Source organism: Zingiber officinale, chromosome 4A (genome assembly GCF_018446385.1).
Source record: "Zingiber officinale cultivar Zhangliang chromosome 4A, Zo_v1.1, whole genome shotgun sequence".
NCBI classification, from domain to species: Eukaryota; Viridiplantae; Streptophyta; class Magnoliopsida; order Zingiberales; family Zingiberaceae; genus Zingiber; species Zingiber officinale.
The window spans coordinates 153,905,634-153,922,001 of record NC_055992.1 but is presented as its reverse complement, the minus strand read 5'-3'; the positions used below and the strand labels follow the sequence as shown (position 1 = coordinate 153,922,001).

Genomic DNA, 16,368 nt, shown 5'->3' with positions numbered 1-16,368 from the left:
GAGGTTTGTACCACTAACAACAGAGCATGTCCAATAGGCAAATCATACTTTAGAAGCTTCCAGCTTATCACATTAAAGATTTGTGTGTTCGTTTAAGAAAATATGTCAAGGCCACTTTTTTACTTATCTTTTCCTAGGACACTTTGGAAAACGTGCATACACTTTGAGATACGTGCACAGACACTACAATAATGACAAAAGATGAATAAGCTCGCCCCCAGCGCCCCCGCCAACCCGCCTCAAGGCTAACACGGAGGAGGTAAATCGCGGACGGCTACTAGCCTTTGGAATAGTGACTAGCACATAAGGGAAGTATTTACCTCGGCTTTCTGAGATTCGAACCCCAGACCTCATAGTGGTAACATCTCATGTGCTAGCCACTAGACCGTCCTGAGGGGACACTATAAAAGGGGGTTCTTATCCACAAGCAGAGGTATGCGATATCTTATGATTCTACACACTCTATTGTTCACCGCTATTATTTTTCTTCACTAAGTGAAGGACTTACTTGAGTATCAGAGGAACAACACCGAAAATCCTTTTTGGCCCTATACTAACACTCCTAGTGTTTGCAGAAAAGTAAGGAGTCCACTTCTAGTTAACCGTAGAGTCACATCCTCAACTTATCATTTTCTCTATTTTTGAACGGGATCACTTAGAAATTAAAAATTTTAAAATCTTTAAGCAAAATAATATAGCAACATATATTATTGACTAAAATGAAGTTTTGAAACTTAATGTTTTATACTATATAATATACTATATGTTTTAATCTTCTATTACAAACAAAACTAGCCGTACACCTTAGTTCTAATTTTTATAAATCAGCACTATTTTATATACCATCAAAGATAATTATTATATATTGTTCAGCACTATCTTATATACAATCAAAGATAATTGTTATATATAGATGAGAGAAAAAAAAATAAAAAATTTAAATTTTAATTATGTCATATCATTCGAATTGGATGTCGTTCATGAGATGTAGAAAGTATCAAACTATATGTTTTAATCTTTTATTATAAACCAGGGTGTTTTCTGAAAAAAAAAACGTAGAAACAACTTGGAAAATTAACGGGCGTTTTGAGAATTTTCCCGTTATTTTGCCATATCGGTCCGTTCCCAAGCGGGCGGAGATGGCACCCAGTCATCGTCCGACACACGCCCATCCTCGTAACGACTCGTTATTATTTCAGAGGCGCATCGTTGTCGGAACGGAAAAATCCCGTCGCGACCTCACGGGGAGCGGGGCTTGACCAATCCACACGTGCTCCCAATCAATCTACCAGCTGTATCGTAAACAACACAGTGCAGCTTTCTTGTCGTACATATTGATCGAAAAGTGGACAGAAGTGATGACACCTTCGCCCTGTTCGGTAGAGTTCCTGTACCGTATCCGGTCCGTGCAGCTGTTGAATCTCCGTTCAACGGTACGTTTTCCGTGGCCTTGCTCTTCTAAAGCGGAAAAAAGAAAATGACTACATTAACACTGCCACTTATTACTCAACCGTCCACCTATCTATTTACTGGTGGAAAAATAGTGGGGTCCGCGTGGATGGGAGCGATTTTCAAATGAAAGCCGAGTATTGCAAGGGGTATAGTAGACGATAGGTTCATTTATTAAAAGGATTCTATCCGTGGAGATTAAAAAATGAGCTAGGAAAGGGGAGAGAGAAGAGAAGAAGCTACTGGCTGCTGCTCCTACTGGAGTCGATATCTGACGGATCGCGTTGTGGTCTCTGGTTCAATTGATGTGCGGTGGATTGGAGCTCAGATTGGTGTATTTTCCCTTCTTAAATCGTGATAAATTTGAGTTCCTCGCGAAATTTGAACGGGATAGGGTTCTTCCTATGGATCTCGAGTAGAGCCGGTGCTAGTGGAGGGATGTCGAGACCAGAGTGGAGGATCGTGATCTCTTGGTTTTTATGGCTTTTGCTGGTATTCCGCCCCGTGGTTTTGGTTTGCTCCAACATGGAAGGTCTGATCCATCATTCTTGTTTGGATTATGCTGTTTTTTCTCCACTCGGACGATTTGCTGGTAGTAAGAGCTTTTTAAACGGAGGAGTTAGAAAATTTAGTTGGTTTTTCTTTTGTTCCATAGTTATAGGAGTCGGATGTGTCTCCTTTTTTAGTTTAAATTAGATGTAGATGTAGCTGACCCTTTTCGGAGTACAACAGAAGCTTTTATACTTCGATCGAGCAGTTCAGATTGGAATTACTTTAGGCACTTTACTTTTTCTTTCTACTGATGATTAGTTTTCTTCTTCGCTAGGCTTTTGCCTTTGTGAGGTAAAAGACGACTTTTTAAGGAATATGGCTACGCAGAGAGCTTCTTTTTCTTGTTATTATGAGACCACCAATCCTATCCAACTTTTAAAAACTGGTTTAGCGTAAGATTTGACTTCTATGAATTCATAATCATGATGAATCCTTTCGTTCATAAAAAATGCTTCTTAACACTTGATCCGTTCTGCTAGTAACATGTCAGTGTCACCCTGTTCTTATTATTCAATCCATTACAATCATTTTGATCGCGTCTTTATCAATACCCTTCTTCTAAGTGAATCTGTTGCAGAACGATATGTTGAACCTTAAAATCAGTATTGGTGGTGAGCCTGAACTTAAACCTTCAAAGATTTGTATCATTAGTCTAAGAAGTCTGTAAAAGGGGTCTTAACAATTTAAGATTTTTTTACTATTAACAAAATACTAATAAAACTCAAACTTGAAACAATTCTTTTATAATGGTACATTCAAACTAAATAACAACTGAAATATAGGTGGAAATGCATCTAGAGATAAGCAAATAAAAATTTAAATTGGAGTACCCTAGCTTAGGCTACTTAAGATATGGATTTGATAGGTGTTGGTTGTCGGTATCGTGCTAATTTTATGACCCACTCATTAGTATCATGCTACTTAGTATCGTTCCTGTGTTCTTGAGTATAATCGGCAGTTGATCTCATATTGATGAATAATCCTTGGATGATGGTGCTTTCAGTACTATTTAGAAGTTTGAGTCATTGTAAAACATAGTCATGTGCATGTCAGAACAGGAAGTATTTTGAACTTGTTAGTGGTAACTTGATAAAATTTGCATTACGTGTAATTCTTTAGCAAGGCTACATGCTATCTTATTTTAAATTTCTGCCATTTATCACTATCTATCTTGGTGCATTTATTCTTTTTTTTTTTCACTGACCCTGAAATCAGACAATGCATCTTTGTATCACTAGGCTTTTTATGCAGTTCTATGGGAATTTTAACGCATTTCTAATGCTCAGTGTTCCTCTTCAACAGGTGATGCACTGCATAGTTTAAGGACCAATCTTGTTGATCCAAACAATGTCTTGCAAAGTTGGGATCCAACTCTTGTCAACCCATGTACATGGTTCCATGTTACATGCAGCAATGAAAATAGTGTCATAAGAGTGTAAGCAAACATATGCTAGATTTATGACATTGTAGATCAAGCTTTGTCTTCATTTATCATAATATTTTATTGTTTGTACATACATCTTATAGATATTCTTTTTCTAATTTCTTTCAGTGATCTAGGCAATGCAGCATTATCTGGCCAATTAGTCCCTGAACTTGGTCAGTTAAGAAATCTTCAGTACTTGTAAGTTCGTTATAATTTCTGCAAGCTATCTTCATGTTCTTTCATGCATGGTGACTTCACACCACTATTAAGAAAATATGTATGTATGTATGTTGTTCTCTTTGATATTTATTTTTTAATCAAAATTATAATGAAAATTTAAGGAAACCTTTGGTCTACACTCTACACTAATATTCCGAAAACTATAAAATGAAATTGAGGATTTAATAAAAAAATTCATAACAGCGAAAACCTATTTGGTGTCATAATAAAATCATTTTTGGCAAGTAAAAAAATGTGAATAAAAACTTCATTCAGGTTCCAAAGAAAAGATTTTTAAAGACATCACTTGTTTGGTGCCATTGTTTTCAAGTTGTCTTGAAGGTAGCCATCAATTATAACGTCTCCATATCACCTGTTTAGGGTGATGAGAAGCAGTATTTAATCCTTGGGTTAATGATTTTGGCTTTTTCACCGTCCTAGTATAAACTTGTTCTTGATACTCTATCATATTCCAATTATTCTTTCATAGAGTACTCAGTTCACCTGAATGGCTTTTACTTAGTACTTTCTTGCTAATTGTTATTTATGAAAACATTCATGGCAGGGAAATCTACAGTAATAACATTAGTGGAACAATACCAGTTGAACTGGGGAATCTAAGAAACCTTGTGAGCTTAGACTTATATCTGAACGATCTCACTGGTGGAATACCTGATACATTGGGGAATTTTGTGCGGCTCCGTTTTCTGTATGAATACTCATCCTTTGGCCAATTAATTTACACTTCATTCTTCTTTTTCTTACGTAATCCTTATTTGTTGCATATCTAATTATAAGAACCATTTTGTTGGTCGCCTATTGTTTAGAAGTCGATGACCATTGAAACTAGCAATGCATGTATATGTGATCATGCAAAGTAATAACTACAGAAAGCCTTACATATGGTTTTCTGTTGCTGTATTCACCTTTTAAGTAGTTAATATTTCTTGAAGCATTAACTACGATCTGTATATTCTATGCTGACCTTGAATTGACACACAGACCATTGAATTTCAACCAAAGTAAGCAGCCAGCAAATTCACCATCAAGTTTTGCTCATTATTTCTATGTTCATATGGGCATTGAGCATACTTGCTGGTAGTTGGAGTCATGCCATGCATTTGCTGAGGAAAATCTAATATATTTGGTGGTAAATCAATCCATCTTGATGCAAGAAGGAAGACTCCAAGAAAAAAAAATATAAGAAGGATAAAATAGTTTTTTGGCTTCAGAGTTCAGACTAAAGATCACCTGCTGAAAAACGTATTAGGTAGCCTCACAAAATATGATGATAGAATAAACTTACCCTTTTTTCAGTGTTTACTCAATAGTATATTCTGATTTAGACATTATTTTTGAAGCAATGACACGGTTTCCTAATCTCTCATCTGTTGAAATATATGTGGAAGGGCAGCCGGCTCAATAACAATAGCTTGTCAGGTCAAATTCCAGAATCTTTGACACGGATCAATTCACTCCAAGTTCTGTGAGTGTTCAAACACTTCTGTGCCTTCTATATTCTGTTTCATTTTAGGGGTTAGTCATCATAAGTGACACAAACTTCCAGGGATCTATCAAACAACAATCTATCTGGAGAAGTTCCATCAACTGGTTCCTTTTCATTATTCACTCCAATAAGGTATTTTGCCCTTTTCTATTCTGGAAAATAGTAAAGCTATTGACATAATGATGCTAGGATTCTCAATATGTACATAATTGCAGTTTTGCCAACAATCCTCAATTATGTGGACCTGGCACCTCGAGACCGTGTCAGGGCTCTCCTCCATTTTCTCCACCTCCTCCGTACAATCCTCCTACACCGATAAGTTCACAAGGTGATATGTTTGAAGCTTATTCTTGTGCCAAAAACATGGTCACATTTTTTTTTTGTGTGCATAGCAAAGAACTCAAATAAACTTGTTTACATATGTTAAGAACATTTCCTATGGATGAATTTTTATGTAAATGGTGCAGTAAACCATGTGCATCTTTCATTATATATAGTTTTCTGCTGGGGAAAAAAGAACTTTCTCCAAATCTATAACAAGCAGTAACTTATGAGCATGGACATGAGCCTATTCTAGATCTACTGCATGAACATGAACCTATTCTTACAATTGGGCAGTGTTGAAGAGAGTTTCACTCGTTAAATCAACTGCTATCTTGAATCTCTTAATTTTTGTAGTATTTTCTTTGGTCATACTCCAGAATTGATCTTAATTAAAGTGCATTTTATAAATATCCTTATTGCTAAATTGAAAGGGACATTTTTAAAAATTATATGATTTCTCCTTGTTTTGATTTTTTTCCCGTCCCTTCTAGTGGCCATACATCCAGATCCGTTGCATGAACTTTTAAGAAAAATTTCATTTTGCTGGCTAGGATTTACTCTTTTGCAAATTGCTCCTCAATGTTCAGTAATACTAAAATTATCTCAGAATTTTGGTTTCATGCCACAATATTAGTGACTTAAGTTTCTTAAATGATTGTAGTTGTTGCAAAACATGGAAAACGATTTCCCATCTTTATGTTAGCATAGTATGTAATTTGATATGAAGTAATAAATTTCAAGTATATGAATGCCTAACTGAGCCTATTAATAAACTTCTTCAAAAACTTGATGCATGGATAGTTCATGAAGGATGAATCATGAGCTTTATTTGTGAATTTCTTTTAAAGAGCTTTGTTGATAAACTATTCAGGAGCTTTGCTTATAAACCACAAAGAACAGAATTTGATCATATTTATGTTCTTCATATCCTATGTTGTTAAAATCTAAAAAATGGTCAAGTTTGTTCATTTGATTTTTCAAACAAACATAAGTGAGCTCATAACAGATCAGGTATTTATCATTTGGTATGTTTATAGCCCTATATCTCATTTAGTCTACAAATGAGAAACTAAATAATGAACTGTGATAATAGTGCATGCTTATTATCTTTAACTAGGAAATGGTGTGTCCATCACTGGAGCAATTGCTGGGGGAGTAGCTGCTGGTGCTGCTTTGCTGTTTGCTGCACCTGCGATTGGATTTGCATGGTGGCGACGCCGCAAACCGCAGGAACATTTCTTTGATGTACCTGGTTAGTTTACGTGATCGATTCATATGCTATAGTAGGAACATTATTTTATATTTTAAATTGTACTGCACAGCTGAAGAAGATCCAGAAGTTCATCTTGGCCAGCTTAAACGATTTTCATTGCGTGAACTTCAAGTTGCGACTGATGGATTCAGCAACAAAAATATTCTTGGTAGAGGTGGGTTTGGGAAGGTCTACAAGGGACGGCTTGCAGATGGCTCATTAGTAGCAGTCAAAAGGTTAAAAGAAGAGCGCACACCGGGCGGTGAGCTTCAATTTCAGACAGAAGTTGAGATGATCAGCATGGCAGTTCACAGAAATCTGCTCCGCCTTCGCGGTTTTTGCATGACACCGACTGAACGTTTGCTTGTCTATCCATTCATGGCTAACGGAAGTGTGGCATCTTGCTTGAGAGGTAATCTTTCGTCCTCCACACCACTCTATGTATCTACATTTCCAAGCAAGATAGCAAAGAAATATCTTGATTGAAGTTTCTGTCTATCTTCTTGACTTTTTTTGTGTAGAGCGACCTCCATCTCAACCTCCACTTGATTGGCTTACGCGAAGGCGAATTGCAGTGGGAGCTGCAAGGGGCTTGTCATACCTGCACGATCATTGCGACCCGAAGATCATTCATCGGGACGTCAAAGCAGCTAATATACTTTTAGATGAAGAATTTGAGGCCATTGTGGGTGATTTTGGTTTGGCTAAACTCATGGACTATAAGGATACGCATGTTACAACCGCTGTTCGTGGAACAATTGGTCACATTGCTCCAGAGTACTTATCTACAGGAAAGTCTTCAGAGAAAACTGACGTCTTTGGGTACGGAATCATGCTTCTGGAGCTCATTACTGGACAAAGGGCTTTTGATCTTGCTCGGCTCGCAAATGATGAGGATGTCATGTTGCTCGACTGGGTAAAGACAAACAAATTTCTTCGAACATGCTAACCAATTGCTTCGACCCAATGTTAAATAGAGTTCAACTTGCTTCCAGGTGAAAGGACTTCTGAATGAGAAAAAGCTTGAAATGTTAGTAGATCCAGACTTGCTCAGCAACTATATAGAGGCAGAGGTGGAATCACTTATCCAAGTTGCCTTGCTCTGCACACAAAGTTCCCCGACCGATCGTCCCAAGATGTCAGAAGTCGTGAGAATGCTTGAAGGTGATGGTCTTGCAGAGCGATGGGAGGAGTGGCAGAAAGTGGAAGTGGTGCGCCATGAGTTTGAGATGGCACCACACCGCAACTCCGAATGGGTAATCGATTCCACAGACAATCTTCGTGCAGTGGAATTATCAGGGCCAAGGTGATTACAATTACATCACTTCATCCCCAACCCTGTCCACCCCAGGTGCCCATTCTGTTTCCAGTTAGATTTGTTCTGTTCATGTATCCACTGGCAACTGAGTGTTTTTATCCTCCTGTTCTTTCTGTTCAGTTTTCCTTTCTTTTAATTCAAATTTTAGTCTAATTGTGCAGGAGATGATCACCTTCTCTATGACTAGCAATATTTCACTCGATTAAGGTGATTTGTCAGATATAGTCAAGAATAGTGCTAGCGTATTGTGTACATTGTGTTTTTCTGCATCCATTATTTTAACCACCAATTCCATATACAAGGAATATTAATCATTGTTTGTATTCAGATTTTATCAAGATTTATGAGATCTATAGTTATGTTGATAGATTTTATGTTGGAAATTGTTAGATTAAGACGATTTAAATGTTTTTGCCTGATTGTGGTGAATATTCTCTAATTGCACTTTCAAAATTACAATATGTCATCTTTGATTTTCGCCTAGAATTTAAATAAAATATTCATACTAATTAATGAGTTACCAAAACTTACATTTTACTTAACCACGGAAGCAAGTTTCGGTATTATCTAAATCACATATCCAATTTTTATAATATCTAAATCATGTACTATATTCCTAAAATACTTCTATTTCTTTTTAGTCTATCAATTAGTTTCATCTAAAATATGGATCTAGAAAATTTCGAATGATTTGAAATCAAAATCAATGTATTCCTAAAAATTCTCTTAATGTGTCTATGCCCTTGGATCTGAATTCGATATTGTAAATTGAGAACAGTAAATTTTTAAATTTATAAAGATTTGATAAAATTTATTTCAAATCAGATTAGGATAATGATACTCATTAATCAATATTACAGTTCTTAAAATCTTTTGATTTAAAAAATATTAAATTTTTAAATATTATAGATCATCTATAAGTTTTAAACCTAAAAAATTATGAATCACTTCAAATCAAAATTGATGTGCTCCTAAAAATCTCCTTAATATATTTATTCCCGTAGATTTGAATTCGACATCGTAAATTTAGAGTGGTTAATTTTTGAATTAGTTGAGTAAAAATTTAAAAATGTACTTTCAATTTAATTAACGACTCTCAATTTACGTTGTCAAATTTAGATATAAGGACATAAATACATTAAGTAATTGATTTGAATTTGAAATGATTCAAAATTCTTTCGATTCATTAGTCTGACAAAATTGGCGAAAGAGAAAGGATATTTGGGGAATATGATACGTGATATTGAGTATTGTGAAAGTTGAGTCCATGATTTAGGCAATACGAAAACTTAAGCTGTTTAGTAAAATAACTAGACTGATTCATCAATCCTTTTCATAGTGGCTGTTCATTCTCTTTTGGTTCATACATTTAAATAACACAAAACAAAAGATACATGAAAGTTTTGAATCGGAAGATGAATTGGTCCTCAGGAGTTAGCTTTTCTGATGCACTGCAACAACATGGAGATCCATTTCCTTCAGCATGATCGAACGCCCGCATGAGTCACATGGAATTGTTCGAGACCCGCAGATGCTCTCGTGTTCGGAAAGCCCTCTGAGACGATCCCGAGCATCGGGTGGCGCATTACCGGCTTGCACCATATCTCCACAGAAGCGGCAAGTTATCAAACGAAGCGGGCACATCAAAGATTGGTGTTCGACCTGTCACAAAAGAAAAATGAAGGTATCGACGTCAAAATAGCTAGAATCATGGTTCATGTTTACATAGCCCACAGGACGTAGCTGAGTTGGTACTCAAGTGATAGACTTGCAACAATGATTCATGTTGACATGTGAAGTATGTATTTACAGCACAACATAAACGACACACAACGAAATTATCTACTGAATTAGCATGAAGAGAAAATGTCATGAAAGCTAATAGAGACGGCAATGGAAGCCAAAGCAACAAATCATACTCAACTAGGATTCCGACCTAGTTTCTCTAGATCTATATCACAAAATAATTGTAACTAATAAATATATTGACAATAAGATTAAGTATGCAAGAACTGTGTGATCATGTATCTAGAGCAATGGACACATGAAGGGAACTTTTAACACTGAGGATGCACAACTTGCGATAAAAGTAGATACGAAACCGAGCTTGGTAAAATACTTCATTCGCGAGTATAATCATGGAATAAGAGTTGCATACCATTTGTTCCTTCTCTAGTATCACTCCGCATGGGCAGTCAAGTGGTTCATGAAACACCCTCATGTGCTTCTCCAACTGACCTTGTTGAAAGGCTTGTCCACATTTATCGCAATGTACATGGTTTGCCGCCGCCTCCTCCTTCTTAAGCACGACTCCACAGCCATTGTATTGACAAAGAACATTGTGTCGAATGCAATATGCCTCGTGGAGCAAAATGGTGCGGTTGGATATATAATGTTTGCAATTTCGGCATTCTACAGATTCGACATCAACTTCCAATGGAACAGTAGCACATTCACCAACCCTTTGCTTAACGTCGTCTTTATAAGCCACAGAGATTTTATACCTAGTGACACCTTTGAAGCCGAATACACCAATGCTATAGGTACCGACGACTAGTCGGCTTGGATCCTTTGGCCTGACTATCAAAACCTTTGAACCCAACTCATGAGATGACCATTCATGACGATGCTGGGTTGGAAATATCATTGGATGCCTTGATACATAAACATTGGTATCTCCATCACCAACATCTGCATCAATCTTAATTTCGATATTGATCTCACCGGATGCAATTTTGTCACTCATAGCATCCTCAACGAAGAACTTGTAATAATTGAATTCCCCTTCTTCGACAATTCCTCCTTCAATCTGTCCTATGACAAGCGGTGTAAGAGCATGCTCCTTATTGATACTCTCAGTAGCCGTGTCGGGTCCTTCTACGTCGACCTCAATATCGGTTTCGAGAACGGAGACGGTCGAAGCGGGCTTTAGCTCGAGAACCTTCAGCCTGTAGTTTACTTCTCCATAATTCACAGCAACAATGTCGCCTTCGGAAAGAGTAGCATGCCGACGCAGCGTCGTCTCAAGCACAGCCTTATGGTTTGGAACATCAGAAAAACCCATCCCTTCTGGTTGCAATTTTGCATATGTTCCTTTCGGTAAACTAACATAATGCACCTCGACGAGAGGAACATCTAGACTAACACCGGCAAGCAAATTGTTCCATAGGAGAGGAGGCAATTCAACTGAGCCTTCTCTTGCAGTGAACTCAAGAACTCCTGAATGAGTTACTCGAAATGACTCATCGACTATCGACAGCCTAAAGTGCATGGGGCCTTTATCCAGAGCTCCTTGATCAGACAATTCTTGAAAGCATGAAGGTGGCAACTTGATTTTGTCTCCGAAGCCATCGAAAGATAGAGCTTCAAGAGTTCGTGAAAATACGATACCGTTCCCTAGAAGCATGTTTTCTTGCATTTGCTGCTCGGCCTGCAAGAAGAATTCAATTGTATCGAATAGGCAACACAAGAAATCAATGCATTGTTCCTAAATTTCCTGTTGCATTACCTCAAAATGCATCATTCAGCTCAGAAATGAACTTGACATTGTTTTTCTTGAACAATGAATCACGTTCTTGGTTAATTGGGGTAAAGCAAGAACAAAGAACTCACCAAAAAATTGCTGCTTGGAAGATCAAAGATGTATCAAAAAGAGGTTTTTTTTTGTTTTTCGTTTTTTGTTTTGTTTTTGTTTATCAATTGGCAGATTTGATAGGCTGATACAATGCTGAGATAGCGAACTAGAGAGTATAGAGAAGAGGAGTAGGAAGAGATGTAAGACCTCGAGTTGGGCGCGAGCGGCGTCGAGGCGCTTGGCACGCTGGGCGGCCTCGATGGCTTCGCGGTGGCGGGCGGCCTCGGCCTTGGCCCGATTCTCCCGCTCCATCTTCGATTTGGCTCTCGCCTTCCGCTCCCTCTGCTCCCTTTCCAGCTTCTCCTGCGCCGCTCGCAGTTGGAAATCCATGCCAATCGGATTAGATCAATCGGATCGAGGGGCGCTCCTGCGGGGGATTCCCCTTTCTCCCTCTTCCCAAAAGGACGGGATCGAACGGAACAACCGAAGCCCGGTGAGAATAGAAAAAGATGCGAAGAGTTCCTCCTTCACCGGAGGTGGATTTATGCAGCCGTCGGCGATGTCGCGTCTCGCTGGAGATTATAATCGCCGAGGACTTCGAATTCTTGTAAGACAAGGCAGAGGAGGAGGAGGCGGCACGTGCCACACACCTTGTGGACTTCATATTTGTCGTCACTGCCCAAAATACCCTGAAACTTTTCTTTAATAACTTTGGTCACCGGCGAACTGCCACCGGCGGCCACTATACTTCGCTGAAGCAGCTTCTTTTCCTGCTTCCTTCTGCGGCATCAGCACATATGCAGCTTGAATCGCCGGCTAGGTTTCTTCTCAATGAAGCCATCTTCGAGGGTTATAGAAACATGAAGATTTTGGTGGATTCTTCCAATCGCAGACTAAAGTGAGTAAAAATCCTTTCTTTGATCTATACGCAAGCAATGTCTTCACCTTCGTTTTGTTTGCTTCGCCCATGTAAGCTCAGTTCATCAATTTCACTTCTCTTCCTCGGATTTGTGCGGCCCAACTGCTTGATGTATTGTCTGAACATGTTCAGGCCACCAACATTTCTATGAATTGTGGGGTTGCCCTACATATACTCCCTCTTGAATTTCTTGATCTGCATGGAGCGATCTTACCAACATTTCCAGAAAGGATGTCTGCACTGCTCTTGGGAGTGTTTGGTGTTCATTTGTGGGATGTCTGAGTGTTGCTTCTCTCATTTCCATGCTTGCTTCTCCATTGCTCATCATTGTAGGTCTTCTGGTCATTCTTAGTAGACCTCATTCAGTCATCTGTCACTACAATTTTGATTTTCCATTGCTCTACTCGTTAGAATTTGGTGATCAAGACGAAGATTGTGGAGTTCATGCCTTTCTATATTTCACTCTCATTCTTGGTGTATGGGATAGTATTGCATGATGTCTTCATATATGTAAGTCTTCTGAAATCTTAGCTAAATGGAAATAGAAATCGCCTTCTCGTCAATTGTGAGTTAATCTTTTCCTTCTCGTCTGATCCTGTCCGAGCGTTGAGTCGACGGACGCTGGGGACGTGGCACGCTCCGCTGTCTCCGACTGGTGGCGTAGATCTCCGGCGAACCTGCAAAGAAGCCGAGCCGGGAGGAGTTTTCCGGCGACGACCCTCCGACGCTCAAGTCAGGCAACGAGAGAGGCAGCGTAATGTGACTATAGTAAAGAGTTGCGCATACCTTCATCGACGTCTGGGGGTCCTTATATAGGACCCCGGGGAGGTGCGGACACGCTTCTCTATGCGTGCACACTTCCCCAAACATACCTTAACAAGCTTCTGTCAGAAAAGTACCTCTGGCGCCATTCCGCAATCGTCCGAGCATATCCCGGATGTGACGGTAGAAGCTTCCGCCGTATGATCCTGTGTACGGCTCGACCGCCAACTTTGCTGCTTGTCGGCGGCAGGTGTCTCGAGGATGATGTTATCCCCTGTCTCCTTTGTCCTCTTACGTTCCCTGTCTGTTCCAGGGCCGAGCGGGTCGTCCATTCGGCAGGCGTATCACTTCTGTCGCCGGTTGTAGGTATTTGCCCGACCGGGAGGACTCCCGGCCGTATGGTCGGATGAGATTGCTCCTGCCTCTGTTGCCTGGTGCCCCGGCCGAACGGACATCTGCTTGGCCTTGAAACCATATTACCTTTGAGCATCGGAAACCCGACCCCCAGTCGGGTTGTCTTCATTCAGTTCGGGGGTTCACGGCCGGTCGGTCTGCATCGCCCGATCGGTCGGCCCGCATCCGGTTGGTCGACCTGTCCCAGGGTTGAATCTCTTGACCTTTGACCTCCACGTGCCGTTGACCTTCCGCCAACGAGGATCCCCCGTCCTTATCACCGGATCACATGCCTCCCCTTCAAGTCTAGTCGAAGGAGGCGTTAAGTCCGACTGACTGGACTCCCGGTCGGCTGGAGTAACACCGCTTTGCCACTCCCAGAAGTATATCTTCGCTTGGGCGACCGGCGAGTTGATGACTATGCCTTGTAGTTTTAGTTTCCATTCGCTGCTTGTTGCGCTACTGTTTTGGGGGCGGTCGGAGTCGTTGGGTCTCCTCGGAATTCGTGCCAATCCTCATTAAGCTGCCCACACGCGAGTAATGGTGCTCATTAAATGCCGCCCAATCGTTGATCGCCACTTGGCAAGTCCGCCGTCATCGTACGGCGAGGGCATCAGCTTTGATTGGACAGGAGTCGGTTCAAATCTGACGGTCCGATGCTAACGTTTGTTTCGATGACCTGGATCAGATGGTTGTGGTGGACTGAGCCCGAGGTTTATGAAGCGCTGACGCAGATTTTCCTTCCATCGTTCCTGCCTTCGTGCTTTTGGTGCTTCCTCTCGTGCCCAGCTTCCTGACGCTCGCTTGTCTCGACGCTCCGACGAACTTTCGACCTCCTCCTTCACGCTTTGTTCCCAGTAAGCCATCTCCCATCTCTACTTTCTTCCGTTTTCTCCCTTCTGGTGGTCTTTGCATTCGTTCAATATAGTTTCGATCTCCTTCGTCAACCTTGTCATTTTGCTTTCCTCGGTCCTTTCTTCCTTGGTACTGTTCTGGCGATGGCTAGCACCTCGCAGCCTTCGAATCCCTCTCCCGGCCTATGGTATATGACCATGGTAAGCCGGTATGACGAGACTGACACGAGACGCTTCCTTAACGAATTCGAACTTCCTCCCGACCATAGACTAGCTTTGGCCACCTCTTCCGATCGGCCCCACAATCCGCCGACCGGCACCGTTTGCTTCTTTCGTGACCAATTTGTGGCCGGTCTGCGCTTCCCTCTACATCCCTTTATCCGTGAGGTTTGTAATTATTTCCGCATCCCGCTCGGCCAACTTGTCCCCAACTCTTTTAGGTTGCTGTGCGGCGTAGTAATCCTTTTCAAGCTGCACGACATTCCTTTAGTCCCCAGAATTTTTCATTACTTCTACTATCCCAAACAGTCCGAGTGGGATACTTTCCTCTTCCAATCGCGGATCGGCCTCGTCTTCTTCGATAAGATGCCGACCTCGAACAAGCATGGGAAGGAAAGTTATTTTTACCTTCGCTTTCCCGAACTGCCATCCTTTCGCGCCCAATGGCAGACCACTGTGCCGAGCCCGCCGGACCTCGGTAGATACAAGAGCCAGCCGGATTATCTTCATGCAGCCAATCTATTAGCCGACCAGAGGTTCAACATCAACAAGCTACTTCACGAGGGGGTGTTGTACATATTCGGCTTGAGCCCGATCCGAACGAAGCTTCCGAGCAGCATGGGTAAGCACTTTCCTTGTCCTTTTTCCTTTTGGTCTAACTGATTTATTCTTCTTTTATGCAGCTGACATCATGTGACGCGCCAAGGTTGCTGATCGGCTGAAGTTGAAAGCTGCTGAAATGGAAGCGGTGGTGGCCTAGGAGATGGCCGATCGAGGCATCGAGCCGGTCGACTCACATAAGGGCGAAAGCGGAGGAACTCCAACTGAGGCCCGAGAGTCTGCCGCTCAGGTCCCTGCAACTGGAGCGGCCGGGGATGCTATCTCTTCGGCCGGTCAGCAGCCTACGTCAGAGGACGCGGAGTGGTCGGCAGGCGATTCCCCATTGATAATACGCAAGCGACGCCGGACGGCCATTGCGCATGCAGAGCCGATGATTGGGCCAGTTGACGCCCCCTTAGAGGCAATCAGCCCACTACCCGCCGCACATGAGGCCATTTCGTCTGATCGGACTCCCTCCCAGCTCGACCAGCCAGCAGCTTCAATTGGGGCGCAACCCGTTAGTTCTTTGCCCCGGGTTCGCCTTCGGCTCAGACGCTCGGATATTATTTCTGCGCCACTCGGCGAGTCATCCAGCCGAGCCGTCTCTTCCCAGTCCGATCCGAGCGGTCGTCGAGTGATCAAGTTCGTCCTCTATCTTCCTACCGAGGAGTTCCTTTTGGCGGCGGATCGACCCACTGCTCTCGAGCATCAAGTTACCATCCGAGGGCCGCTTGCCAAGACGTGGGAAGATGCGAGGGCTCGAGTTGCCCTGATGACTCCCGGTCAGCTAGCGGACAGCCATATGCAGCAAGCCACCGGGGTATGTTTCTTAACACGCTATTATGACGACTTCACCAGGTTCTTGACATTATCCCATCCGAACGCAGCAATGGGTGGAGAACATTGCGGTCAACAATCGTCTAGCCGAACTGGAGGAGGAGTTGAAGAAACTCCAAATTTATGGAGCGGCGCCGACTGAGGGGCCCCCGTATGCTACGCT

General features: G+C 41.6%; 3 protein-coding genes across 5 annotated transcripts in view; 2 read left to right on the top strand and 1 right to left on the bottom strand.

Moving 5' to 3' along the window:
• Positions 1 to 1,661: 1,661 nt before the first annotated feature.
• On the top strand, positions 1,662 to 8,419 carry LOC121971755 (LRR receptor kinase BAK1-like). 3 transcript variants are annotated; one of them, XM_042523169.1, is made up of 12 exons: positions 1,662 to 1,981; positions 3,304 to 3,436; positions 3,554 to 3,625; positions 4,212 to 4,355; positions 5,061 to 5,132; positions 5,214 to 5,285; positions 5,369 to 5,481; positions 6,595 to 6,729; positions 6,800 to 7,141; positions 7,251 to 7,645; positions 7,725 to 8,080; positions 8,209 to 8,419. In XM_042523169.1, exons 1-11 carry the CDS (start codon positions 1,888 to 1,890, stop codon positions 8,037 to 8,039), a joined length of 1,887 nt encoding a protein of 628 aa, XP_042379103.1. In that variant the 5' UTR covers positions 1,662 to 1,887; the 3' UTR covers positions 8,040 to 8,080; positions 8,209 to 8,419. The 3 variants fall into 3 exon arrangements, with proteins under 3 accessions (XP_042379103.1, XP_042379104.1, XP_042379102.1); XM_042523170.1 differs by having other exon boundaries at positions 8,196 to 8,419; XM_042523168.1 differs by having other exon boundaries at positions 7,725 to 8,419.
• Positions 8,420 to 9,344: 925 nt separating this feature from the next.
• Positions 9,345 to 12,216, bottom strand: LOC121971756. Its single transcript, XM_042523171.1, has 3 exons — positions 11,829 to 12,216; positions 10,206 to 11,477; positions 9,345 to 9,709 (listed from the first exon to the last, which is right to left on the bottom strand). Exons 1-3 carry the CDS (start codon positions 12,009 to 12,011, stop codon positions 9,482 to 9,484), a joined length of 1,683 nt encoding a protein of 560 aa, XP_042379105.1. The 5' UTR covers positions 12,012 to 12,216; the 3' UTR covers positions 9,345 to 9,481.
• A 35-nt stretch (positions 12,217 to 12,251) lies between these two features.
• Positions 12,252 to 16,368, top strand: part of LOC121971757 (S-type anion channel SLAH4-like) — a 31,214-nt gene continuing 27,097 nt past the window's right edge. Inside the window, exon 1 of the mRNA XM_042523173.1 lies at positions 12,252 to 12,519. Coding sequence (XP_042379107.1) covers positions 12,419 to 12,519 — 101 coding nt within the window. The 5' untranslated portion in view covers positions 12,252 to 12,418. The remainder of the gene's footprint in view (positions 12,520 to 16,368) is intronic.